The sequence below is a fragment of the Delphinapterus leucas genome, chromosome 16 (genome assembly GCF_059928025.1).
Source record: "Delphinapterus leucas isolate spDelLeu-1000000601 "Yukka" chromosome 16, BTC_Dleu_Yukka2, whole genome shotgun sequence".
Taxonomy (NCBI): domain Eukaryota; kingdom Metazoa; phylum Chordata; class Mammalia; order Artiodactyla; family Monodontidae; genus Delphinapterus; species Delphinapterus leucas.
The window spans coordinates 27,977,955-28,005,424 of record NC_143144.1 but is presented as its reverse complement, the minus strand read 5'-3'; the positions used below and the strand labels follow the sequence as shown (position 1 = coordinate 28,005,424).

At 40.5% G+C, this 27,470-nt stretch overlaps 2 protein-coding genes and 1 long non-coding RNA gene across 31 annotated transcripts in view; 2 read left to right on the top strand and 1 right to left on the bottom strand.

Moving 5' to 3' along the window:
* Positions 1 to 9,967, top strand: part of USP54 (ubiquitin specific peptidase 54) — a 73,400-nt gene extending 63,433 nt beyond the window's left edge. For 14 of the 19 annotated variants that reach the window (XM_089897651.1, XM_089897656.1, XM_089897652.1 and 11 more), the window contains 4 exons: positions 1,696 to 1,814; positions 2,427 to 2,567; positions 6,476 to 6,662; positions 8,675 to 9,967. In XM_089897651.1, the coding sequence (XP_089753777.1) occupies positions 1,696 to 1,814; positions 2,427 to 2,567; positions 6,476 to 6,662; positions 8,675 to 9,234 (1,007 nt within the window). In that variant the 3' untranslated portion in view covers positions 9,235 to 9,967. Of the gene's footprint in view, positions 1 to 1,695; positions 1,815 to 2,362; positions 2,568 to 6,475; positions 6,663 to 8,674 lie in introns of those variants that run through there. The other 5 variants (XM_022590878.3, XM_089897658.1, XM_089897660.1 and 2 more) reach the window with 4 other exon arrangements.
* On the bottom strand, positions 3,172 to 12,925 carry LOC115801502 (uncharacterized). Its single transcript, XR_016388070.1, has 3 exons — positions 12,154 to 12,925; positions 7,212 to 11,275; positions 3,172 to 5,497 (listed from the first exon to the last, which is right to left on the bottom strand). It is a non-coding gene; the product is annotated as an uncharacterized LOC115801502 (long non-coding RNA).
* PPP3CB (protein phosphatase 3 catalytic subunit beta) overlaps positions 10,068 to 27,470 on the top strand; it is a 49,907-nt gene continuing 32,504 nt past the window's right edge. For 6 of the 11 annotated variants that reach the window (XM_089897672.1, XM_089897667.1, XM_022590891.2 and 3 more), the window contains exons 1-3: positions 10,068 to 12,166; positions 25,906 to 26,106; positions 26,804 to 26,928. In XM_089897672.1, coding sequence (XP_089753798.1) covers positions 12,082 to 12,166; positions 25,906 to 26,106; positions 26,804 to 26,928 — 411 coding nt within the window. In that variant the 5' untranslated portion in view covers positions 10,068 to 12,081. Of the gene's footprint in view, positions 12,167 to 12,274; positions 13,697 to 19,972; positions 23,980 to 25,905; positions 26,107 to 26,803; positions 26,929 to 27,470 lie in introns of those variants that run through there. The other 5 variants (XM_089897670.1, XM_089897669.1, XM_030759347.2 and 2 more) reach the window with 5 other exon arrangements.

Here is a 27,470-nt window from a genome sequence, read left to right as displayed (position 1 = left end):
ATCACCTTCTCAGACAGTAGTCTAATGTGCATATTTCTGTATTTCTCTGTTCATATAATCCTATATAGACCTACATATGTAGTGTTTTTTTGTTTGGGGACAATATTACAGATTTTTTTCCTTTAACTCAACAATACTTGATGAAAATTCCTCTAACTCATCTAGTTTAACTCAATTCATTCTTTTTAGTGGCTGGACAATATTTGATATTGAGGATACTGTAATGTATTTAGCCATTCTGCTATAGATGGGCATTACTTTATTTCTAGTTCTTGGCCACTACAAACAAGGCCGCAATAAACAGATATTTTTGCTTCTTATTCCCAGGAGTAGAACTATTGGTTAAGAGGATAAATATATTTTCAGTCTTAATGGTTATCTCTAGATTGCTTTTTAGGAAAACTATAACATTTCACATTTCCTCCAACAATGTTTGAGGATATTCTCCCACACTTTTTGTGGAAACCTTTTAAAAACAAATATTCCCAGGCTCCAGCCAGAAAGATTCTGATTCAGTAGGTCTGCAGAGAGGTACACAAAGCTGTATTTTTTAAAAGTTCTAGATGAATCTGAGGTAGTATTGGAACCACTGCATTTAAGCACAAGGAAATATTGAAAATAACTGGCCTTCTAGCTTAGTATATCAGCAATATCAGAATCAAAATAACAAATCAAGACATGAATTGGCAATAGACATATATATCAAATGTAGGTCAAGGATGTGTGCATTTTCAGAATGGAAGGCTTAATTAGTTGTATTGGGGCGAGCGCCTTGGGAGTCACATATCCAGTTTGGAACAGCTCATCTCTTAATAGTCTCGCAAGATTTTGAGGAAGAGAGAAACATTTAGAATTTGTTTAGAATTTAAGTGAAGAAAAGAGAGAAGCTGGGGCTTCCCTGCTGGCGCAGTGGTTGGGAGTCCACCTGCCGATGCAGGGGACACGGGTTTGTGCCCCGGTCCGGGAAGATCCCACATGCCGCGGAGCGGCTGGGCCCGTGAGCCATGGCCACTGAACCTGCGTGTCCGGAGCCTGTGCTCCGCAACGGGAGAGGCCACAACAGTGAGAGGCCCATGTACAGGAAAAAAAAAAAAAGAGAGAAGCTAATGGGGGAAGTAAAAGAGCACTGCACATACAAAATGTTGCTGAAGAGCTCCTGCTCATAGTATATAACTGGAAGTGTAAGTGCAGAGACTTGAGTTTTAATCCTGGTTAACCTACTTACTACTTGTCAGATCCTGGAACTCATTTTCCTGCTTTGTAAAATGAGTCGGTTTAATATGTGATTACTATGATAATTTTCAATTCCTAACCAGACTGGAGATAATAGTTCCTTTGTCATCACAGACACTCTAGAGAATCACTATATCAGATAATTTCCTCTGTATGTATTATAAGTCTTGGGCCCAAGGCTGACAGAAGCAAAGCTGATTATATTTACTATTCAGCTATCTGTCCACAGAGCCCTTTCTCAACAAGGTTCTTCAAGGCCTGTGTTCTGAGATCCTTATGGTCTTATAGGAAGCTATCCATATTCTGAAACTCCTGTTTCTACATTCCAGGACCTCCAGTGGATTCAGAGATGCATATTTGTAATTTAATGAAACAAGAATTCCTGAGTTTTGTGCTGCCAGGCTGAGTTTAGACTCCAGGAGAAGAGATGGCTTCAACTTGTATTTATGTTTTCCTCCTCAGGCTCTACAGATGGTGTAGGGAGGAGGTTGCGCTCAGCCCCTGGCCTTGATCTCTCAAAGACCCCAACAGCAGAAATAGAGCACAGTCTCCATGAAGCCAATACAGTGTCTACTTCTCAGGTAGCCACCTCAGGTGCTAAAGTTTTGGGCATGGGGTGATGTGTTGGGAAAGAATTATGGAGAGAGATGAGTGGTAGGGTTGGTGGTAAAGCAGCGGCATGGTAATGTGGGGCTGTTGGAAGAGAAGAAGGTCTATGATTGTGCTGCTTCTTTTTTTTTTTCTTTTTTTTTTTAACATCTTTATTGGAGTATAATTGCTTTACAATGTTGTGTTAGTTTCTGCTGTATAACAGTGAATCAGCTATACATATACCTATATCCCCATATCCCCTCCCTCTTGCATCTCCCTCCCACCCTCCCTATCCCACCCCTCTAGGTGGTCACAAAGCACCGAGCTGATTTCCCTGTGCTATGCGGCTGCTTCCCACTAGCTATCTATTTTACATTTGGTAGTGTACATATGTCAATGCTACTCTCTCACTTCGTCCCAGATTGGGCTTCTTTTGAGTGAGAGGAGATTGCCACATGGCCACTACCTTTTAAATACCTCTAATTCAGATATCTACTAGTGAGTCTTACCCTATTCTCTCCCATATCCCTCGGGACAGGGTCTGTGGGAAAACCACATGTCTGGTGTTCTGTGTCTGCCTGTGTGTGTCTGTGTGTTTGAAGGCTGCACCTGGCCGAGGCCCCAGCAGGGAGTGTGGGGAGGATGATCAGTATGGTGCAGAGAACTTTCGGCGCATCTCACGCAGTCTCAGTGGCACCGTTGTCTCAGAGAGGGAGGACGTCCCAGTCTCTTCCCACAGTTTTGTAAGTAGAATCAGGGTCTACCTATTCAGAGCATCCTCTTTCTCTTGCTAGGTAAAAATATACTGCAGGTGAAGGGGCAGGAGAAGCTGAAAGTTGTAATCTGGGGGAAAGCCATATGCACTCAGCAAAAATGAGGACACATAGTCATTATTTTCTTGACACACATTTACTTGGAGCCTAGAAGAATGTCCCTTCTCTGTAGCAGTTCTGGAAGGTGTATTATAGGCTTCCCCAGGATGAGAAGAGTACTAGCAGCCTTAAGAGGAGTCTTGGAGAAGCCACTGCTGCTGACTGGGTTAGAACCCACTGTACTAATCAAAGGAAGAAGATAAGAGATGGGTTGGAGTATTTTTTTGCCTTTTCTTCCCCATCCTAGTACATGACTGAGTAGGGTCCAGTGTGCTTTCAAGCTGAAATGAAGCATGTACATTAGCAAGAGAAGGAAAATGATTTAAAATCCTCATCCTTGGGGCTTTTCATATGGCATTAATGCAGTAATCTGTATGTGAAAGGGACAGGGACACCCAAGTCAGCAGAGATCAGCTAATTCAAATAGTTTCAGTGGTTGGGTTTCTAAAACGTGCCTTTTGAGAATTTCACACACTTGCCCAAAGCAAGTTGAATTTTTATTTCAGTAGGGGTCAGGATACAAAGCACCAGTACATTGAAGCATGCTCACCAGGTCAGTTTGATAAATACTAAAAAACAGGTCTTAAATATGTGATATAAAAATGTACAAAAAGAAAACTGTCTCTTCCACCACTTCTTCAGATCCAACTTCTTTCCCTAGAGGTAGTCATTTTTTCCAGTTTATTGCTCACAAGTTTCTAAAGAGCTCTGAACAGTTGGCCATTCTTTTTGGAAAAGGTGGCCTTTTCTTCCCAATATTTGTTCTCATATACCTTCAATGGCGAATTGTTATTTTCCTAGGAGAGTTGGCTTCCTTTGTCCTGACTTCTGTATCATTCATTTATTCATTGATTCGTTCTTTTTTTTTTTTTGATGTGGACCATTTTTTTAAAGTCTTTATTGAATTTGTTACAAAATTGCTTCTGTTTTATGTTCTGGTTTTTTGGTCACGAGGCCTGTGGGATCTTAGCTCCCTGCCAGGGATAGAACCCACAACCCCTGAATTGGAAGCCGAAGTCTTAACCACTGGACCGCCAGGGAAGTCCCGATTCATTCTTTTAAACAAATGCTTTTTGAGCTTATGTTCTAGGTATTGTGCCAGATGCTGGGGAAATGGTGGTGAGTGAGCTAGAAACAGTCCCTGCTCTCATGACTTTACAGTCTACTGGGGGAGACGGATAAATAAACAATTGTAATATAATATGATAGGATTTAATGCTATGGAAGCATAATAGAGGGGACATCTAAACCAGGCTTGAAGAATCAGGGAAGTCTTCCTGCAGGAAGTAAAAAGAATGTAGCAGATAAAGGGACCTGAAGCAGACATTAACTGAGTTAAAAGAAGCTCATTGGTATGGCATGATTAGAGTCTGGTGAGGGAAGGATGGAGAGTATTGACAAGTGAGACTGGAAACACTATAAACGAGGGTCATATCATGAACCACAGTAAAGAGTTCGGGAGGATAGAAGTGGACATACTGGAGAGCCAATTAGGAAGTAAAAATTAATGTGTTTGGTACCTACTTGCCTGGATATGGAGAAAGGAGAATCAAGGATAATATCTAGGAATTGTAGGTTGATAATGATAATATTTGAGGGAGGAGAAGCAGGAATATATTTGGGGGGAGAGATATCTGCAATTTTGGATATATTAAGCTTGAGTGGAGATAGGTATCTGGTAGGCCTTTGGTTGTGAGACATATAAACTTGAAATTGAGATTTGAGAATCATAGCCACTAAAAAGAGGAAAAGAGTATTACAGAAAGAGGCGAGGAACCAGGACATATCCCTGAAGAGTATCAGATTTGAGGTGGTTCTTCTGAAGAACCCCAAAAGGAGACTTGGTAAAAGAGACCAGAGAGATAGAAGGGAAACCAGTGAAGAGTGGTGTCTGTTTCTTCTATGGCTGTGTCACATGCCGAGAGGACTAGCACCTGGTCCTTATGCTATATGGTAAATGCCTACCATGTGCCATGCTGTTGTTAGGTGCTATGAGCACACACTGATGGAACAACACAAAATATCTTACAATCTAGTAAAGGAAATAAGATATACTGGCATATAGATTATTTTATTTAATATATTATTTATTAAGTGCCTGTAATGTTCCAGGAGCTGTTCAAGGTGCTGGGGATACTGGAGTGAAAATAAATGTATTCTACTAGGAGAGAAAGACAATAAACAAGTAAACCCCAGACAATGTGTGATAAAGAAGAATAAAGCAAAGGAAGAGGATAAGGAGTAAAGAGGTAATAGTGGTTATTCTCAGGGCTATTTTTGATAGAGTAGTAAGGGAAATCGGCTCTAAGAAAGTAACATTTGATCAGAGACCTCAGTGACATGAAGGTGTAAGCCATGGGAAGAACATTCCCGGTAACAGAAACGCAGAGTGTAAAGGCCCTGAGGTGGAATGAGCTTGGTGTGTTTGAGGAACGTTAAGAAGGTTAGAGTGTATAAGGCACAGGAATGGTAGGAGGTGAAGTGAGAAAGATCAGCATTGCCATATCACATAGGAACTTGCAGGCCGCACTAAGGAGGTAGTGGGCTGGAGATAGGAAGACTAAATTGGAGGCTGCTGCAGTGGTCCAATTGAGTTTAAATATAAAACCTATAGGTAGAGGGCTTCCCTGGTGGCGCAGTGGTTGAGAGTCCGCCTGCCGATGCAGGGGACACGGGTTCATGCCCCGGTCTGGGAAGATCCCACATGCCGCTGAGTGGCTGGGCCCGTGAGCCATGGCCGCTGAGCCTGCGAGTCCGGAGCTCCACAACGGGAGTGGCCACAACAGTGAGAGGCCCGCGTACTGCAAAAAAAAAACCAAAAAAACCTATAGGTAGAAATGACATTACATGGCATAGGTAACTAATGGAATTGTGGAAGAAAAGTGCAAAATCAAGGGCAGTGTCAACATTTGAGTCTAGGTGACAAGAAAATACGGTACCAGGAGGAGGAGTTTGGAAGAATGTTGGTTCAATTTTGGACATATTAGTGTTTCATATGTTAAAGGGGATATTTCAGAGATTTTGCCACAGAAGTGAATGTTGAATGGAGCGTAGAGCAGGTCATAAGCATCAATGGGTACAAACTTGACAGCACCAAAGTGGAGACTGTAGAGTGTAGCAGTAATGGGAAAGATGGAATAGAGAGTTTTTGATTGTACATTTAGGGAGATATATATTAGTTCCCAATATTTAGAGAGAGTGTAGAATTTTCTTTTTCAATCTCTCAGGCTTTCTGAATTTCTCTCATTTCTTCTCTTTTTAATTTCTTAATTTTTAAATATGTATTTTTTAGAGGCTTTTGTTACTTTTTTTTTTTTTTTTTTTTTTTTTTGGCCATGCTGAGCAGCTTGTGGGATCTTCGTTCCCTGACCAGGGATTGAACCTGTGCCCTTAGCAATGAAAGCGCATAGTCCTGGACCGCCAGGGAATTCCCCTCTTCTCTATTTTTAAATTTCTATCACAATCTCTCTAATTCTACTATTAGCATTAAGGAGTTTGCTAAAGACCTTGATGTTAGGTTTGGGAAGGTGAGGGTTATGAGGAAGATAGATTAAGGGAAGAGAATCTGTAGTTTGGTGTCTCCAGTTCATAGTGGTCAGGATGTTTCCTAGAGGGGCTGATAGGGAGAGTGACAAGTAAATTGGGTCCCTCTCTAGATTAAGGAATGCTTGTACTCTAGTTCCTTCCATCTCCCCCTGCTTTCCTCACTGTTTACCCAACCATATCCTGCTCTGTGTTAATCCTCATCTCTATGTTTTTTTGTCTTGTCTCATTATAAGGATTCATCAAACGTGAGGAAAAAGCCTTTGGAAACCGGGCACCGTTGTTCCAGCTCCTCTTCCCTCCCTGTCATCCATGACCCTCCTGTGTTTCTCCTTGGTCCCCAACTCTACCCATCCCAACCACAGTTCCTGTCCCCAGATGTCTTGATGCCCAGCGTGGCAGGGGAGCCCCATAGACCCCCAGGTAACTCTCCCCCCAATCTACTATTATGTGCTGGAATGTGGTACATTTCCAGGGACTTGGAAGAATCAAATCAGTACACCTGTTGGGGGGTGGGGGAAGAGGGGTCACAGGTGGGGTTGTAAAGGGATATGAATGACTGCTTTAAAGATGAATTATGATTGAATCATTTCTTGGGCAACATGGTCTAGACCAGAGCTCCCAGAATCTAACCACCCATGAAAATGAATTGCTTCAGTCATGATAGGATATGCTTTTAAGTGACCAAGGGGAGTTAATACCCAGTCTTTAAGATCCCCCAAAACAGGAAGTGTCATCTCTATCAGCTAGTTTCCTCTCCTTCTATCCCGAGTCTCAGTTGAGCGATGGTCTAGGACAGCGGTCCCCAACCTTTTTGGCACCAGGGATCAGTTTCGTGGAAGACAGTTTTTCCACAGATGGGAGGGGCAGGGGGGATGGTTTGGGGATGATTCAAGCACATTACATTTATTGTGCATTTTACTTCTATTACTATTACATTGTAATATATAATGAAATAATTATACAACTCACCATAATGCTGACAGGAGGCAGAGCTCCAGCGGTAATGCGAGTGATGGGGAGTGGCTGTAAGTACTGATGAAGCTTCGCTTGCTCCCCTGCTGCTCACCTCCTGCTGTGTGGCCTGGTTCCTAACAGGCCATGGACAGATAGCAGACCGTGGCTCCAGGGTTGGGGACCCCTGATCTAGGAGGACGAGGTGTGAATGGGAGACTTGGAAAGACCCTTGGAATATCCATGCCATGTATAGAGACCCAGACAATCCTGGGGAAGGTGGACAGTATCCTTTTGGCTTTGACCCTCCACAGCTAGATTTGTTCCTTTTCCTCCTTATGGGCTGAATCTACAGTTTAATGCAGTGATTCTCAACGGGAAAGGGGAGGTGCTACTGGCATATAGTGGGTAGAGGGGCCAGGGATGCTGCTAAACATCCAGCAATGCACAAGCAGTTTCCTTGCACACCCCATCCCACTCCCAAAACAAAGAATTGTCAGCCCAAAATATCAGTAGTGCCGAGGTTGAGAAACCTGTCTGTGGATATGTAAACCCCCAGGGCAAGGGATGGTTGTCATTCTTAGAACAGAAGATAGAGTAGTATTGTTGATATTTGTGTCCAAATTTTAGGGAGCTTTGGATACGCAGGCCTTCTGGATAAATAGACTTCATATTACTCAGTGGAACAGCCAGGTAGCCAGCCTCCTTTGACAGTTATTAGGGGTATCTGATTAGTCAGGCAGCATTTATTGCAACTTGTTCTGCACCAAATGCTACAGTGAATACAGGGGAGAAAGAAGGCAGCTCTCTGCTCTCAAAGAGCTCAGAGTTTGAATAGTCAGATATACATATGTGTAAGTATAGTACAGGTGTTGATGGAATTTTAAAATAAAGAATGAAAAATATTGTTTAGAAGTGATTTTTTGAAAATTAGTTATTTTGTTTCTTTTAAGTAAAGGGGAATCAATGTATAGAAAAGGCATTTCACATTATGTATGTGGGAGTGGTGCAAACAAAAGCAGAGATCTTGGAGAATGAGCAAGAATGTAAGCAGACACAGCTTAACTTCAGTGAAGGTACCATGTTCAGAAAAACTGAGTGATGTTTTGGCGTGGTGGCTCTTAAGGAGTAAAGTTGTCACAGTGAGAACATACATTTGCAATATTAGAGAGCCATTTGTGTGTGACTGTGTGTGTGTGTGTGTGTCTTTTGGAGGAAGGATTATAGTGCAGTGAGACAGAAGTATGGCAACATCCAGGAGACTGTTTCATTTGCACAGGTTGGAGGTAAGAGACTTGATTTTAATGTTTATTAAGAATTTTAAAAAATGAAATTAAAAGCAAAACTAGGTTCCTTCTTTCCCTTATGTGCATGTTCTTGGAGAGGTGGGGAGTTGGAAGGAACAGCCAGAAATGGTCCTCTGGAAAGGAGAATGGTTTTACTGAAGATGCTCAATCATTGGGTTTCTTTTCTCTTCCCAGGAACTTCGAGGAGTGTCCAGCAGTTTCTGGCTATGTGTGACAGGGGTGAAACTTCCGAAGCGGTCAAGCACACAGGAAGGACTTTGAACTACCGGAGTCTCCCCCATCGAACCAGAACAGATGCCTCCTGGGGAGCATGGTCAGAGACCAACCAGCATATTGGCGCCAGATTCCTGACTACTCCAGGGTGCAAGCCTCAGCTAACTCACACTGCCACACTACCAGAGAGACACCAGGGCCTTCAGGTTCCTCATGCTCAGTCCTGGGAGGATCTTTTCCATTCACCCTCCCACCCTCCCATTGTTTACCCTGTATCCCTACCGTCAAGCAGTCTTCGTGTACCCCTGAGGTCAGCTTGGAATTCAGGTCCTGTTCCAGGGTTTCGAGCCCCTGGTCCTCGAAGAGTAGATATGCCCCCAGATGATGACTGGAGGCAAAGCAGTTATACCCTGCAATCTGGGCACAGGAGGACAGGGAGAGAGGAGTTTCTGTTTGTTCTAGCAGATGCCCCTGGAAGAGAGCAGATCAGGGCTAGAGCCATGCAGCACAGCAGGTGGTAAAGGTCACCCCTTTCCTCTCCTGGAGCCACAGCTTTCTCTGCAGAGTTGGTACCCTGCATCCCTGCTGGGGCTGTGCTAGTCTCATCTCAGCATAGAGTTGGCACCTTCTCCTAGGGGTGCCAGGAACTGCTAAAGAGACCCAGCTCTTTGAGAGGGAATATTTGAAATTCCAATTTCCATTCACCTAGCAAAAGGAAGCAGCTGCTGTTTAGGGCTTTATTTGACCCACCTTAAAGATGAATCCATATTACTCTGGACACTAGCCATTCCTTAGGATCTTAGGGTCACCATTTTATTCCTGAATACTCTATGCCCCCACCTCCACCTGAGCCCTCGTATTCTGTTCCTTATTATATTACCAACTTCTTTGTTTTATCCACCTGTCCCTATTACCTGACCTTCTGTCTTCCCAATCCCCCATCCTTGGAGGGACATGTAGCCCTGTAGTCTTGGTCTTGACCACAACATTCAGGCTAACCCACCTGCCCAGATTGTCCCTCTGCCCTCAAACTTTTGGCCTAGAATGCGAGGCTGCCAACATAACAATTGCTCTTCTGAACAGATGGAGTCAGGCACACTAACATACCCTCCTGTCCTCAGCAGCAGAGCCATTACTGCCACTCGCTCAGTCGCTGTTGTAAACCCTGAGAGTCAGCTGAACTATTTTAGGGCCAAACATACTGTTTTTGTAAAGTATTTTTCATTAATAAATCTATAAGATAGTTCTATTTAATTCCTTGTCACTTAATTGTCTATTTAATCCCTTTTGTATGCTCTTGCTCTTTTGTATTGGGGTGGGGAAGCCTGGAGAAGCAAGAAATACCAATTCCCAGTGGCCTGGGGCTCTGTATATGGCTTTTGACTGAGTGAAAGTGAGCAGCCAAAGAGGAATTGAAGGATAGTTGAAGGGTATATATTCAAGGTAGGAGTCATTGGGTCCTAATATGGAGTGACTTTCCTTGTTATTATTGCCACTAGTATATTTTCTATCCCTTTCCTGCCAAGAGGCACTCAACACATTACACACTTTCTCCTTCCCTCCTTAGGGAGATTTTCTGGGGATTCAAACTCCTCTTACAAACTCACTCCTGATCTAGGTACTCTTGGTGCCCTCCCTCTACAAGTTTGTGATGCGCCTCGTATCCTTTCCTTGCTCTCTTCCCATGGCTGCCCCTCCCCTTCCCCTGTGGAATTATTGCACTTCCATGCCAGAAAGATCCATTTTCACCCCTGCCTCACTCCCAAATTCACCTCCCTCTAAAAAATATTTTGTGAGTTCCCTTTGCAAAGAATACCCATTGGGCATTTCTCTTCTGTTTTACCCCAGCTCTCACGATCACTGAGATTGACGAAATGAAGAGGTAGAAAGGTGCTCTTTGAGACCTTTGAACAACTGCTTATCTAATTATCTCCATCTATTATGAACAGATTCTGAGCACATGTAGTATTGAGCAGGAGGATGGGCAGGCATTTCTCACCCTATGCTACTTGAATCCTATGCCGTCAAGATATATAGATCTTAGTGGATATGCTGGTCTCTGTTCATGATCCAGTACCTTTCCTGGTGTCATACACACTTCTAATAATTATTGATTGAACAGTCAGTTCTTTTTTTTAAAAATTAATTTATTTTTGGCTGCACTGGGTCTTCTTTGCTGCGCGTGGGCTTACTCTAGTTGTGGCGAGCGGGGGCTACTCTTCGTTGTGGTGCATGGGCTTCTCATTGCGGTGGCTTCTTTTGTTGCGGAGCACAGGCTCTAGGTGCGTGGGCTTCAGTAGTTGTGGCTTTCGGGCTCAGTAGTTGCGGCACGCAGGCTCTAGAGCACAGGCTCAGTAGTTGTGGCGCACAGGCTTTATTGCTCCACAGCACGTGGGATCTTCCCGGACCAGGGCTCGAACCCGTGTCCCCTGCATTAGCAGGCAGATTCTTAACCATTGTGCCAGCAGGGAAGTCCCGAACAGTCAGTTCTTGTCCCACTACTCCGTTCCCCATGAATGTCCGTCTCTATAAAGTTTCCATAGAAAACCTGGGCCCACATTTCTGTATACACAGAGAAATATCCTGTGAGGTATTTCTTATGAGGAACTAATTTCCAATTCCCTACTTACTCCCCTGCCTTCGGAATCTCTGTTTTCTGAATGAATCAAGAGGGAGGCTGTGTCCTTTTCAGGTGAATTCTGTACTCTTTGAACATCTCTTGGTGTCATCCCTTTCTTTCCTCTTACGTGTTTTGATTCTTAACCCTTGGAGCCTAGTCTGCTCTACCTGCATTGTTACTCTGTGCCTCCAGACTCTTGACAGTTCCAGGCTCTAAACACAAGGGTCAGTCAGATTCTCTCTCAGACTCCATTCTGAACTGTTGCTTTGCTCTAGAATCTAGAATGCTTCCTCTATTTCTCCTTTCAGTTACCAACCAAAGTACCCGGATTCGGTAGTCAAACTGTTATATATTTTTTCTCTATTAGTAGGAGATTCTTAGGTTTGATCGTCACCCCATCTTACTGGGAGCTCCATAAAAGCCGGTGTCGTTTTCCCTAGCACTCATTCACCGCAGCAACTGGATGCAGACAGCCATCTCTTCTCACTCTTTTGTTTCTGCCTGCCCAGAATTTTCACCTGATCCCTTGGCTCGTCCCGTTTCTCTCCTAGCCTCAGTAATTTTGCCCAAGTCCCTAGAGCCTGCTCCGCCCCCGCCCCCGCACGCGCGGTGCATGCCGGTCTTAGCCCCTCCGTAGGGAAAGAGGGTCCGCCATGTTCCCCGGCGGCGCCGCCGCTTGGCTCTGGTAGCCGCCGCCCCCGCCCCCAACCCCGCCCGGCCCAGCGCCTAGCCGAGCCCCGGGCCCAGCATGGCCGCCCCGGAGCCGGCCCGGGCTGCACCGCCCCCACCCCCGCCCCCGCCGCCCCCTCCCGGGGCTGACCGAGTCGTCAAAGGTGAGAGGTGGACGAAGCCCTGAGGGCCTGGCCTGAGGAGGTAGCTGTGTGAGGGCGGGCGGGAGACCGTCCCCTCCGGAGCGGGCCCGGAAGGGCGGGCGAATGACTGGCTGCCTCCCTTGGGGAGTGGCCCCTGGGCGGGCCCCTGCTGGGCTGGGCTGAGTCGGTGGCGGCGGCTCCGCGGTCTCTCGCTTGCCTTCTGGCCGTGGTGGGGGTTTCGCCCTGGGGGGTCTCCTAGCCGAAGGGGTGAGGCTACTAGTCGCAGAGCCCCTTTCTTTTCCTGCCCTGTCTGTCAAAAGCGGCCCAAAGGCCGCGATTAGCTTCCTGCACCGCGACAGCTGCACGCCTGGCTTGCCTGGGCGGACCGAGGGGCTCGGAGACCTTCAGCCACGCGGGGCCGGGCGATGAGCAGTCAGAAATCACCTCGGCTTTGGCCCACGTCTGCTCCCCAATGACAGCCGTCTGCCCTATTCGCGCCAGCCGCAGGGGTTCGCCTTCGACCCTCAGGTGTCACCCCGCGCGGAAATTGGGGGAACTGTATGGGATCGGACAAGGGTGAAGGGACGAGCCAGAATTTGGGGGCCCCGGCTTTAAGTGCAGAATAGATGGAAAAAAGACAGCATAAAAGAGAAAAAAGCTTCAGGGATAGGAAGAAGCATTTACGTAGAAAACCGTCAACACTTTTTGGTCAAAGGCCAAGAGGGGTTAGCCCTCCTTTGCAGACAGACACCCACACACTCCCCCTAGAAGAAAAAATTAAATATTTCTCAGCTGGTGCAGAATTTATGGTTGTTTAACGACCACAGGTCAGCAGATTAATTTAAAATAGAGAAATTGAGGGCTAATTGAGAGTTGCTTAAGATTTCCACGCTCTCTGGGAGAGCCCATCAACTTCAAGCACTGCTGCGGAGGTGAAAAACATAATTTGAAATGATTTTTCTTTATCCTGTAGCTTGGTCAATAAATTGAAATCATTTTAGAATAAAGGTTTCCTTATTGTATCACATTTATTTTTGAAAGGTAGCTACTTCTTTATTTGTTTTATTTATTTATTTCATTCAGCTTCTTAAGTATACTGGCACAATGTAAACACTGTTAGCCCAGTTTTGGAAATCTGACTAGACATGTTTCCATTAAAATATTTAAAAACAAGAAAAACTTTTTCCTTTGTGTTTTTTTAATTTTAGTTTGTCAATTCGAGTCTCCTTTAATAATAATAACACTAATTTGTATCTAGGCTATGTAGATAATTAAAAAAAATAGTATATCTGTTCAGGCCAGTTATTGGAATGAACTTAAAAAAGAGTTTATGGAATCCTTGTCCTGAGAAATCTTTTAAAAAAGAGAAAGAAAAATGATTGGTAGTTCAGGCATTCATCCTATTGTGAAATCCTGAAGTTCTGTGGGTGTGGGAATAGGAGACATGGGCTGCCTGTTAATTTGCTGACAGTATACTTGTGCTGTCTGTTAATTTCCCTGGGTACTTTTCACCCTACTATTAGATGGGACAACCAGTCACATTGCTGAACAGTGAGTTTATGCTCTCCTTATGTTTGTGAATCTTCTTGTTTCTTGTCAAATATGTGGTAATATTTCCCTTGTACTGCTTTAATACAGTAAAAATAAGATTCCAGACATAAGGCATATTCCTTAGGGGTGAGTTTTGAATGCAAGACACAGTCATGTTTGCAGTTTATTGGTATGAAATAAAAGTCATTTGATTTAGGTAAATAGGAGTTTGTTGGTAAGAAAATTATAGTTTAGTAGAGCTCATGGATATAAGATCTCATGTGCTTTGTAGTATATTCTTCAAGACAATTTTCATTTCTTCATGGAATTTGTTAGCTAGTTGGAATGACTGATATGGATCACATGCTTTAGATATAGTGTGCAACAGACTGGTTTGTGCTGCTCATGGAGTCTCTGGCTTCCTTGGAAGTTACTGGGAAACTTACCTTTCGTATACAAATCTTTTAGATTTCATCTTCAAGCTTTTCTTGTCTTTCTCAGTCAATAATTGTACTCTAATGTTGCATTTGATGACAAAGAACACCAGTTTCCTGAAGGTATATGACCACAGTGCTAGTTCAACTTAGGTTTAACTTGTTAAAAATCCATATTTCTTTTAAGTCCAGTATGTGCTAGTTTTGCATCAGTACCATTTCATAGTAGTAATGTTATGGAGACCATCGTTGACGTTGAATACAAGTAGTCTTTTTACTCCCTGAAACTTTTCCTTGTTGTCTCTAAATTTTATACTCTTACACTTCTAGTCAGGAGGCCTATATTTTATGGTCACATAGGTTTTGAAGGGGAAATAGGTCTTTCTGTATTTAATATCAAATGCCTGAAATTCACATCATGTGAAGTTTGAGATCGTGGGATACTATAGGTGATTCATGTATAAATTATCTATTCACTGAAATTATTAGTGGTAATTCCATATCTCTGATTATGGGTGATTAAGTTTCCTGGTTAGTTAAAGCAGTTCAGTTCTGAGCCTGCTCCAGCTGCTGGCTCTGGTCAAATTCTGTTTGAAAGTTGGTGTAGCCCAAGTGGTTTAGGTGAGATAGTATGCCCTCTTGACAATTTTCTGTTAAGCATTTTTCTATCTTTAGCTAAGATAGGAAGTTGAAAATAAGAAAATAGAAACAAACTAGGAAAAACAGCTGATTGTATTGGTGTGAATGCCTTATTGACACATCAGCAAAATTGGTGTGTGTAATTTAAGCATAAAACCCTGAATTTATGTATATCGCTCTCCCTCCTCGCCCGGAAATTTGCTTGACCTGAATTGTTCAGGTACTTCCTTTTCTTTCCAGATACTTTTAAAATGTACTTTTTGCCGTATAGATCAGGTCCCAGATTTATAAAACTAGATTATCCCTTGAGATTATTAAATCTATTACTCCTGATACAAAAATTCACCTTTATCACTTAGAATGCATTGTCTATATTGTGTATATGTTCATTTTAGCACCCACAATGTGACTCTCTTTTGCATTCAACATGTTTTCTTTATTTCATAGGTTATATTATCCTTATCTCTTAAATTATCAGACTTTCAGATTGAACCAAAATGCTAAAGAGTGTGTGTTGTAAGTTTTTTAGCTATTATATATCTGATGGGCAGCCTTATGATTCATTTAGGTTCTCTTGCCAGCTGCCCTGCTTATAAATCTGAGGCTAACGTGTTTTCCAGTACCTTAGCTTTATTAGGATTGCTTATTTTCATTACAGATTTTTAGATGACCCACATAGGTCTTGGGGTCACATAGCTACTTCAATGTTTTTTACTAGTTCTATTTCATTATATTTTAAAGCAACTTGAATTTTAATTTTTGTTTACAAAATCTATTTTGTGGACTTACCTATCTAAAAAAGATAACTCTTGAAAATGATTTTTCTTTTTCTTTCCACCTTCATTAAACTGTTCAGCATACTAAAATAAATCTTTATTACCATGTGTCCTATAGAAAGCAAAGGAACAGAGAATATTGTGTGTGTGTGTGTGTGTGTGTGTGTGAGAGAGAGAGAGAGAGAGAGAGAGAGCGTGAGAAGGAAAGAGAACACTGGCAACAGGTCATCTTAGAAGGAAAATGCCAAGGAGGAAATACAGCTGTTCAGTAGTGAGGCAAAAGCTTTAGGTTCGGAGCTATTGAATGAATTGGCAAGAGTTATAAGGAAAAGTTTGGTGAAAGAATTTTGATTTATTAGATGAGGTGTGTTTTAGTGCCAATCATATGACTTCATTTCATTATAAAAATGTTTATACACAGAGATGAAATAAGCTAAAGCTAATTGGCATCCTTGTATGGTATGTAAAATTTATTTTGGAAATTCAGAGTAATCAAATAGCAAATATTTATTTAATGCCTGCTGTATAGCTAAAAACTGTAGGGAAACAACAGAAGTGTGAAAGATAAACTACAGTCTTGGTCCTTGGGGAAATAAGTACTCATAAAAAGTTAATCATTTATGTCATAAGGCTGGGTGTGATTAATAATTGCCAGATAAGTGGCAGACCCAGCAAGCTGAGTTCAAAGGAGGTAGTGATGATTCTGGACTGGAGTGGTCTAGCAAGGGTTTGTATAGGAGGAAAGAGGTCTTGAAGAATGGGTAAGATTCAAATAAGCAAAAGATTGGGACCATTTATTTGTGCAACATTTATCGAGTATGTGCTTTGTACCAGACATATTACTAGGCATTAGGGATACAGAATTGAAATAAGTAAGATAGATTCTCTTGGAGGCAGTCTGGTGGGGGAGACATTATTGCAAATAAATAATATAATGAATTAGGTACAAAGTGCTGTTGGAGCTGTAAAAAAGGAATTAACTGTCTTAATTGGAGGGAAACTTTACTGAAAGGATTATGTTTTGAGCGGAGCCTTAAAGGATGAGTAGAATTTCTTCAGATATAAGGTAGGGCTGGGATAGAGAAAATATTTTCTGGTAGAGAAAACAGTAGCAGAAAGGCATGGAGTTTGAAAAAAGCATGAAATGTGTGACAGTATTGTGTAAAGTTCTTGGCAAGCAGGAGATGAAGTTGGAAAGGGTTTTTTGTACACCAAGTTGAGGATCTGAAACTTAAGCTAAGCAGTATAGCCTCTGGATGATTAAGAACACTGGATGATTACGCCTCTGGAGTCAGACTGCCTGGGTTTGAACCTAGTTCTACTTTAACCTTTTCACTGAGGACAAGATACTTAATATCACCAACCCTCAATTTTCTCATCTGCAAAATAGAGTTAATAATACGGGATTTTTGAAGGATTAATAGAGACAATTCATGTAAAATTTGTACCGCAGTGCCTGGCCTGACACATGGTAAGTACTCAACTAATGGTAGCCATCACCATTATTATTATTGAAGGTTTTAAAGTAACGGAATGACCCAGTATTTTGGTTTTTGAAAGCTAACGTGATATTGTGTAGAATGAAATATTATAATGGGAGAGGCTTAAATCAGGATGTCAGAAGATTAATGGAGTAGTCCAAGTGCAGAATGACCACAGTATGAATTAAGAGAAGGAGAAAAACCAGATATGACACAAATTCTGAGTAATATTAGAAAGTAGATATATTGGATCAGTGACTGGGTGTGGGAATGAAACAGGTGGAAGAGCAAACCCTTTTGAGAAAACAGTAATCAGACTAATTTTGCTTTAGTGATTGTTTGAGCATTGGTAGTTGAAAGCAGAAGAGATTGGAGTGACATGGAAGATACTGGGAATGGTTAAGAAAGACTTTGAAAATAAGTTTCAGGCTTTTGTTCCCTTTATTCTTTAGTCCTTAAGAAACCACCCCAAATTTTGGGGTAGATTTATCTACCTATGCTTTGTACAAAAAAGGGGAGGGAAAGTAGAGATTTTAGTTAGAGTTTTCTCGTACACAAAGTAATAAGAACTTGAACTAACATTGCAGCAATGGAGGTGTTAAAAAAAAAAAAAGAGAATTTGAAGAATCAGTAGGACTTGGAGTCCAGAAAGAGAACAATGACACCAAAATTTTAAGTCAGCGTAACAGAGAATGATGATACCATAACAAAAATAAGCCAGGAAGGGGAACCAGTTTTTGAGGGAAGGTTATTGTGTTCAAAGAACCACCACAAATTAAAAGGAATCCAAGGGATACCTGGAAATTTTGAAGACAGTGTTGTAGGATCTGCTGAATCTTTCTTTAGAGCATGCTTCTACTTGTGGCATCTGAAGGGGTTATACCGTTCTTGGTGAAGAGGAGAGTTTTGATGACTCTTTTAGTCAGAAGAGCATTGTCATTGTGTTGGTATAAGACAGATAGTACTGCAGTAGCATTCTGAAGAACTCAGCTTCAGTCATGGCTCTACCCCTTACTAGTTGAAACACCTTGAGAGAGCCATTAACTTATCTGACGTGTTATCCTATGTGTGCAATTGAGATAAAACTTGCCCTACTGAACTCACAGGATGTCTCTGAGAATCATAGCATTATGTATGTGAAAGCAGTTTGTAAACTTTAAATAAAGCACTATAAATATATTGTCATTGCTACATAAATTAGTGTAAGATAAGTAATTTAGAAACTGTAACTAATGTATCATTAATTCAGTAGACATTAGTATACATGTTCAAATCACTAGGTATGTAGAGATGAAAGACAGCTCCCTCGCCTTCAAGGAGCTCATAAGCTTGAGGGGGAGACAAGATACTTACAGTACAATTGATAAGTGCCATGATGTAGGTGTGCATCAAATGCTTTACTATGGGACCACAAGGAGGGGGCACCATTAACCTAGCCTGGGAACAGGAAACGTTTTCAAGAATTGGAACACTGAAATGAGGTTTAAGGACAAGGAGAAGTTAGGCAAAAGGTGGGACTAGTGTACCCCCAAATAATAGGGCGTGCAAAGTACAGAGATTTTTTTAAAGTGATGTAACTTTAAAAATGAAGATTAAATATCTGAAGTATAGGATGTGTCCGGAATGTGAGTTAGTGGCAAAAGATGAGGGTTGGAAATGTAGGGAAGGGTCAGATTACAAGGGATCTCATATGGTATGTTAAGAGACACAATTTGGATTTTATATGATGAAGCCAGTCTTGAAACAGGAGGATGTTGAGATTTGAATTTTAAAAAGTATTCTGAGTTATTGTGAAGCATGGGCAAAATTGAAAAGATTTTAGTAATTTTAGAGAAAAAAAAAAAGTCCTTATTCAGTGTCCCAGGACCAAAGGGACAAAACCAGATCAGAGAATTATTTAGGACCTATTGACCATGTTAGGGCGAGGAAGAAAAAGACTTCTAGGATAATTTCCAGATGAGTAGCTATATTGGTGATAGTTTAGAGGACATTAAGTTTTGGACATATTAAGTTTAAGATACTTATGGAACATCCAAATGAAGATATTTGATAATTTAATAAGGATTTGGAGTTTAGTTAGGGGCAGGGTCTGGACTGAATAATATATTTGGGAGTCCACAAAATATAGATTTTAGTTGAAGCCATAGTTATGAATGAGAGGAGTGTGATATGAGGGCCAAGGACAGAATCCTAGGTCACACTGTCCTAGGACCAGAAAAAGGACTAGAAGTTCATGAAATAGGTTGATCAGGTATGACCAGAGAATTAAGAGAAAAACCAGGTGAGTGAGTTCAAGAACCCAAGAGAGGAGACAGATATCAGGTGAAGGAATAGAGCAGAAGCCAGATAAATGTGGATTGAGGAAAGTAGACAAAAAAGTGATAAAATGAAGCTATACCCTGTAGATTACTCTTTCAAGAAGCTTAGTTGTAAAATAAGGGATATATATGGTAAAAACAGGGATGAGAAGTAAGGGAGAATTACTTGTTGGGGTTGTTTTTAAGATCATAGAGACTTTAGTACAGTCTCCCCTCAGTATCTGTGGGGATTTGGTTCCAGGATACCCCTCCCCATTCCAAAATCTGTGGATGCTCAAGTCCTTTATGTAAAATGTTTTAGTATTTGCATATAACCTACCTATATCCTCACATTTACTTTAAATCATCTCTACATTACTTATAATACCTAATACAATGTAAATGCCATGTGAATAGTTGCCAGAGAGGCAAATGCAAGTTTTGCTTTTTGGAACTTTCTGGAACTTTATTTTTTAAATATTTTCTATCCGTGGTTGGTTGAATCTGCACAGGCAGGCCTGTGGTTGTGGAGGGCTGGCTGTATGTTTATCTGCTCAAAGGGAAGAACCAATGGAGAGTCAGAGGCAGAAGAAACAGAATAGGGGCATGGGTGGGTGGGAAGGGTGAACTGAAGTGAAGAGGTTGGGATAGTGGGATTCAGAGCACAGTAGAATGTTTAGTATTGGATGGATGGAATACCTCTTCCTTGATAGGAAGAAATGTAAAGTGGATACTGGCATAGATGTGGATGGAGAGGGACAGAAAAGTGACATTTGGTCTGAAGGTCTCAATTTTCTCTGAAAAAGATTCAAGTTGACTACTGAGTAAGAGAGAAATTAAGTGTAGGGTTCAAGGAAGAGGTGATCATTTGAAATCACCACTGAGGAGAATGGGAGAGAGCAGACTAGAACGTTGAATAGGATTGATGGCAAGTGCCAGTGACCAACTAAGTTGGAGACCATGAATTTGTAGTAGCACTGAGCTGTTTTGATGATTTTTTTTTTTTTTTTTTTTTCTGTGGTACGTGGGCCTCTCACTGTTGTGGCCTCTCCTGTTGTGGAGCACAGGCTCCGGATGCGCAGGCTCAGTGGCCATGGCTCATGGGCCCAGCCGCTCCATGGCATGTGGGATCTTCCTGGACCGGGGCACGAACCCGTGTCCCCTGCATCGGCAGGCGGACTCTCAACCACTGCGCCACCAGGGAAGCCCTGTTTTGATGATTTTATACTTAGCATCCAAGTTTAGAAACTAACTCATCCAAGAATCGGAGTTTTGTAAGTAGGGTAGAAGGACAAAAGGACTTTAAACAATTCAGGATATTGTTTAAAAAGTGGGTGGGTGATGGAATAGCTTCAGAATTGCAGCAAGCAAAGGTATCCAGAAGGGGGTTGGTTAGGAGAGGCTGTCCACGTTCTTGATATAATTGGAGAACAGATGAAGAAAAGGGAGTGAATCTGAAAGGATTAGAGATTTTGATCATGGAGTAAGAGATTAGAATTCAGGATTTCAGAGCTGGAGCAGAAATTATGGCTAAGGCTAGGGGAGTTGAAGTAGAATGGAGCTCAAACCTCTCAGTTCTTGGGTTTACATAGGTCATCCACATGGACATTGATGATGGTGGTGCTTAGAGTGGAGAAGGCTTTCGAACCAGGAAACTGAGTTTCATGTGAGAGATGACCAGAAATTTAGTAGATGGCTGGGACAAGAATAAACTAGCCAGAAGTCATGAACCTCAAACGAGGAAGCATTTTCTTCTTCACGGGAGTGATGATGTTGGAAGTGGTAGTGGGGAGCTGAAAGAAGACTGTAGCCTTTTCTGCTCAAATAGTGGAGTGTGGAAAAATGAGCATCGTCAACTTTGGAAAAAGTGTTTCAGAAGTGTTGTCCTTCAGGAGGACTAAGATGTAATTAAGCTAGAGAGATGAAGACAGCATTCTGTGAAGAGCTAAAATGTGTGTGTGTGCGTGCCCACACATGTGCACACAGGAAAGAAGGGTGAATTTTTTTTTTATTTTTTATAATGGGAATTCTGCAGGCCTCAATGAAGAGGATTGGGAGGGAGGAGAACAGCCTGAGGATGGTATGCTGTGAACAAAAGAAACACAGAGAAAAAAATCAGGAGGAACTTTATTTTGGACAGTTGCCAGTTATGGCAATGGTGAGCAGCACAGACATCTGAATGATACTTTGGAGTAGTTTTTAGGTGGCACAGGCTGCACCCCAGTTGGTGTTGGAGGCCTCACGGGGCTAATACTCTGCAGCCTTTGCTTAGAGTTGGGCAACAGGATTAGTTAAGTCCCAGGATTTCTTACCATTAGTAGAAAAAATAAGATCTCTGCTCTTCCCCCATCCTTGATCAGTCTGTGTCCCTGATTTATTTTTTCAACTTCCTACATTAAATTTTTTGAGGCCTTGTCTATCAGCCACCATATATTAAATCTGAATTAAAATACCTTGTGAAGGTTATTGATTACTATACAGATATGACCTTCATGCCAAAATTTGTGTTAAAGGAAATTTTTCAACAGAACAGTTTGGTTAAAGTGAATATTACCAAATCAAGTTTTCTAGTTTTGGAAACTTGGTGATTTTATGATTTTATAGCTCTTTAGGTTGTTCAAGCTAATCCTCCATTTTACCCATTTCAGTTATTGACCATTCACATTATATGTACATACATTTTATGTACTGGTTTTTCCCTATCTCAAATATAGAAGAGTTGGAAAAATACTCTGAAAATAAGGAGAAAAAAATATATAGGATGAAAACTCTAGAAATACAGGAATAGTTGGCTGAAGATGAATTAGAAATGTAAAAAACCATTTAGGGCTTCCCCGGTAGCGCAGTGGTTGAGAGTCCGCCTGCTGATGCAGGGCACACGGGTTCATGCCCCAGTCCGGGAAGATCCCACATGCCGCGGAGCGGCTGGGCCCGTGAGCCATGGCCACTGAGCCTGCGTGTCCGGAGTCTGTGCTCTGCAACGGGAGAGGCCACAACAGTGAGAGGCCCGCGTACCGCAAAACAAAAACAAAAACAACCATTTAAAACCTGAACTTAAATGGAAATGCTTTAAAGTACCTTAGGAGTTGATGGTAGTAGTTGAGAATATTAATTTTTGATGAAAAAAATTTAACCCTCTATTGACCAACAGGGTCAGTAATTAATTTCCTATTAGGCCAAATTCTATTTGGTTAGTTTTCTTTTGCTTAGTTAGATCACCTGCTATGGCTCCTTTCTCCAGCTGCCAAAGAGCACAATGCCTTTTTGCCTCTTATTTTCTTATTTACTGATATATTAAAACATTCTTTTGAAACTCTCTATTCTCCACTATCAGTGTTGTGTTGTTAGAACAACCGTTTTTCGTCTACTTTTACCTATGGTGGCATTTCTTCACCCCTCAACCTGTACCCATTCCTTAAAAAGTATACCAACTGGTGTTGAAATTTAAAAGTATGCCTTGAATTGAAAAAGAAGTAGAAAACATAGGTCTGGAGGCAGTTTATACTTTTTTTCCCCAGATGAATAAAGACATTCTGACTCTTGGTTAAAGAGGAGCAATAATAGCTCAGTGTGACTTGCAGTGGGGCATTCGCAATGTGCATGAAAACATGCAGTACCACAGGCGACTGGCTGAGTGGGGCAGAGAGAGATTGTCTCCCAGATGGGTTTTTAGGAAGTTCTGTATTTTGAACAGAATTCACCTGTTAGTTGACTTATGTTTTTGATTATTAGGAAGTATGCATAATCTAGAATGCAACATTTTAAACAGTATCTTTTTTCCTAAGTAGAGGAAAAATTCTCTTGGCCTGATGAGAAAAATATGACCCCATCTTGATCTCAGAAATTTGTATTTAAGAGATATTTAAACTTTTCATTTTCATGATGTCCCAGAAGTAACTTTTATTTAGTAATTGTTAAATTTTGTAGGTTTTTTTTTTTTTTTTTTTTTTTTTTTGCTGTATGCGGGCCTCTCCCGTTGCGGAGCACAGGCTCCGGATGCGCAGGCTCCGGACGCGCAGGCTCAGCAGCCATGGCTCACGGGCCTAGCCGCTCCACGGCATGTGGGATCTTCCCGGACCAGGGCACGAACCCGTGTCCCCTGCATGGGCAGGCGGACTCTCAACCTACATTTTGTAGTTTTTAAACAATTGGTTTACTGTTAGGGGCAAATTTGGTTATAGCATATAGTATGATGGTTTGTTTAATCTTTGGTTGGAGAAGAACATACGTTAAGAAAGGTTTTTATTTTTTTGGAATCTGACATATTTGGGGGAACAAAATGTATTTTAATGTCTTATTCTAGATGCAGTAAAAAGTAATGGGAATAGATGTGTTCTAAAGAAGGGGGGGAAATGCAAGTTCAAGTTTTGTTTTACTAAGTATCAAAAAAGATGAAAGCAACAGGGATTGATGATTTCAAAGTCTTTTAGAAATGGTTGATATCCCTCTGCCTTAGTTCTTATCTCACTTATAAGAACTGAGTTCTTCCTAACTTTTTTTCCTCCTATGAGAATGTGGTTATTTACTCTTCTTAGGTAATTGATGTAATTCTAACCCAGCCCCCTGTTTTTAGTTTTTTTAAGTTGTACTGTGAAGAAACAGTTTGTCCTATACTTTTCCAGTCTTCTGCATAATAATTGATGATCCCAGTGATGGCCCTGAAGCATCAAGAAAATAGTATGTACTGTATGCCCAAATATAAAGTGACTTTTTTCTTTAAAAATTTTATTTCAGAAAAGAGAGATCTGCCTTACATTTGAGTCTATAGGTAGACTAAATTCTTACTATAAATTTCTCTCTTGCTTTCTTTTTTTTAAATATATATATATATATTTATTTATTTGGCCGAGTTGGGTCTTTGTTGCTGGGCGCCGGCTTTCTTTAGTTGCAGTGAGTGGGGGCTACTCTTTGTTACGGTGCGTGGGCTTCTTGTTGCGGAGCACGGGCTCTAGGCGTGCGGGCTTCAGTAGCTGTTGCTCGCAGGCTCTAGAGCGCAGGCTCAGTAGTTGTGGCTCACAGGCTTAGCTGCTCTGGGGCATGTGGGATCTTCCCGGACTAGGGCTCAAACCCGTGTCCCCTTCATTGGCAGGGAGATTCTTAACCACTGCACCACCAGGGAAGCCCTCTTGCTTTCTTTATTTTTAAAAGCAAAGTACTGTTTGGTAAAGGGCCTAAAACTACTTCAATCCAAGCTGATTTTGAATGTATAAAGAGGTCATTTGTTGGATTCAGTAAAGGAGGAATAAAAAATTTTAACAGATATGTAGTAACTTTTCCTAGGTATATGACCTCAAAATTGTGGTAGATACCATTGAAAATGGACCTTCACGTTTTCCATTCCATTTAACAAATATCAGTTTAAATTCAATATTTTAAATCTCATTTCATTTAAACAGGAGCAAAGTATTTTCAATTATAGTGAAGACAAAAATCATTGTACTATTTTTTGTTGAAAATTCCCAGTATATGAAGAAGATAATAATGTTTAAAGACAATAATGTTTAAAGAGAATGGTAATACAGTCATGAGAAATGAATCACAGGCGTGAGAGAAAACTATTGATTTTAACATTATAAGTAAGAATAAGTGACTGGATTATTCAATGACAATGGATTTAGAGCTTTAGGTTGAAATCAGTTTGTCTGTTTTTTCATCTAGCGTTTCTTATTATGATTAAATTCTTATGAATAGAAAAAAGCAAATATCAGTTTAAAACAATACAGTTGGTAATTACTTGTGGAAATCGTAAATATATGCTACAGGAGTAAAAAGGCCAACTCTTTCAGTAGTTAGACAAATGGAAATTGTGGCTTAGGATAAATTTGCAGTGATAGAATTGAATATGTATTTAAAAAGTGCTGTATCTCAAACAACTTAAATGGGAGTGAGGATGATTTGCTTTTGAAAAGTATGTTAGATGACTCAAAAAATGAATCCAGTGATAAGGAATACACTGATGTCAAAAATTTGTGTAAAGATTTTGAATGAAAGTATTTTATGAAACATGAAGGTAAGAGAAAAAGCAGTATTTCAAAATTATCGTGATTTATTAATGTTATTTCAAATTTATATGTGCATCTGAATTAATTTAAATTCCATCAATAAGCATTTGGCTGTTTTAATCTATATCCCTAGAAGTTTCTATTCAAGTTGGCTAGCAGGCATTGTTTTATATATTTTTAATAGGAAGTTGTTAGATCACCTTATATTTGGGATTTCTTTCTATTCATGCCTATGTGGTATTAAGTTATATTTATTGTACTTCATTTAAGATGAAGAGTGTATGTTTTGAGAATTCTACCAAAAAATGTTTTTGCTTAAAGAAAAAAGCTTTAGTTATCCTGAAAGAACTTTTAATTTTGTGAGACAGTTTATTTCTCCAATAATTCTTCTGTTATTATATATAGATTATTAAAAAGGAAGTATAGTTTGATTACTCTTTTTTTAAAAAAAGCTTTAAAAAAATTAATACCCCATCCAGTAAATGAAGAAGCAAAACTTCAGCTTTTCAGTTTTTACTCTTATTTACCTAGATCCATTGATTAGTTTTTATGTTAATATATTAATAGTGATTTATTTTTTATTAATTAAAAAAAATTGCAGCTGTCCCTTTCCCCCCAACGCATCGCTTGACATCTGAAGAAGTTTTTGATATGGATGGGATACCCAGGGTTGATGTTTTGAAGAACCACTTAGTAAAAGAAGGTCGGGTAGATGAAGAAATTGCACTTAGAATTATCAATGAGGGTGCTGCCATTCTTCGGAGAGAGAAAACCATGATAGAAGTAGAGGCTCCAATTACAGGTACACTTATTTATGTTTTGGATATTATTTTTTTTACTGCACCATTATTTACTTACCTAAATATAAAGCTGTTTCTTCTTCATTCATATTGTATACTAAATTAATATTACATGGACATTATCTTGAATTTCCAGATTATTTTCTTTTTAAAGTTTTTGCCTGTTCTCAATGAATAAACATGATCCTAAATAATCTGAGTGCAGAAGTTAGTCTAGTATGCTTTTGTGAAGGTTTCATTAGTTGTGTTGGCCATCACTGAATTTGATTCAACAAATACTTATTTACTTTGTTTTCAGTCATTAGGGGCAAATACCTCAATGCTGTATCAGATACCAAAAGTGATCATTTACAGGTCAACAGAAAGTATGGAGTTAGAATGGAGATTTTACTGCCACCATTATAATTTTGTCATCCTAAGACATGCATGCTTGGCTTCCTAAAGAGGAGCTTTATAAAGTTAGATGAATTTTGTCACTGACTACAAATTTCATTACTTTTGTTATATCTCGTTCTAGATCTTGAGCACATGAACACTTGTATACACATCATCCCTATCATGACTCCTCATAGATTACTTCCTTCTTAGACCTTTCTTGATAGAATTTTACACTATCTCTTATGTAAAATAAATTAGAATTTAAGTAAAATTTGTTATTTCAGAGTTTTTTTTTCATATCTAATAATCTTCTTGTTTCAGTGTGTGGTGACATCCATGGCCAATTTTTTGATCTGATGAAACTTTTTGAAGTAGGAGGATCACCTGCTAATACACGATACCTTTTTCTTGGTGATTATGTGGACAGAGGTTATTTTAGTATAGAGGTAATAATCATATACTGTCATTTGATTTGCTTTTAAGTGTTATCATAGATGATTTCCATTAATTCCTAATAAAATAAGTTCCTTAAATTACCTGTATTGGGTTCTTTTTAATACCTCTGCATATTCTAAAGTTTTTAGTAAAGTTACTATTTATTCCTCTTCTGTCTTTCAAACTATTCTTTTAATTTTCTTTGTGCCACTCTTAATGTAATTATAATTGCCATTTTTCCCAGTGGAAATTGTAAGCAAACTAAGGGGTCTTTATTGCCCTGTTATCTAGTGGCCCTAAGGAGCTAATGCTGTTTATCTCTCTTGCCCTTAAAGGCATTCACCCATGCAGAAAAAGATTAATTGTATTTTTTCCGATTAAATAAAATATATTACAGTGCGTTTATTCCTCAAACTCTAGTACTTCTATCCCTCCTTCCATAGCAATTAAAACCCAAATATATCATATAGAATCTTTATGCATTCTGAAAGTATTTGTTTTAAAAAACTTGAGACATTAAAGTGACCTGTTGATTATCACTTAGCAGTAGATG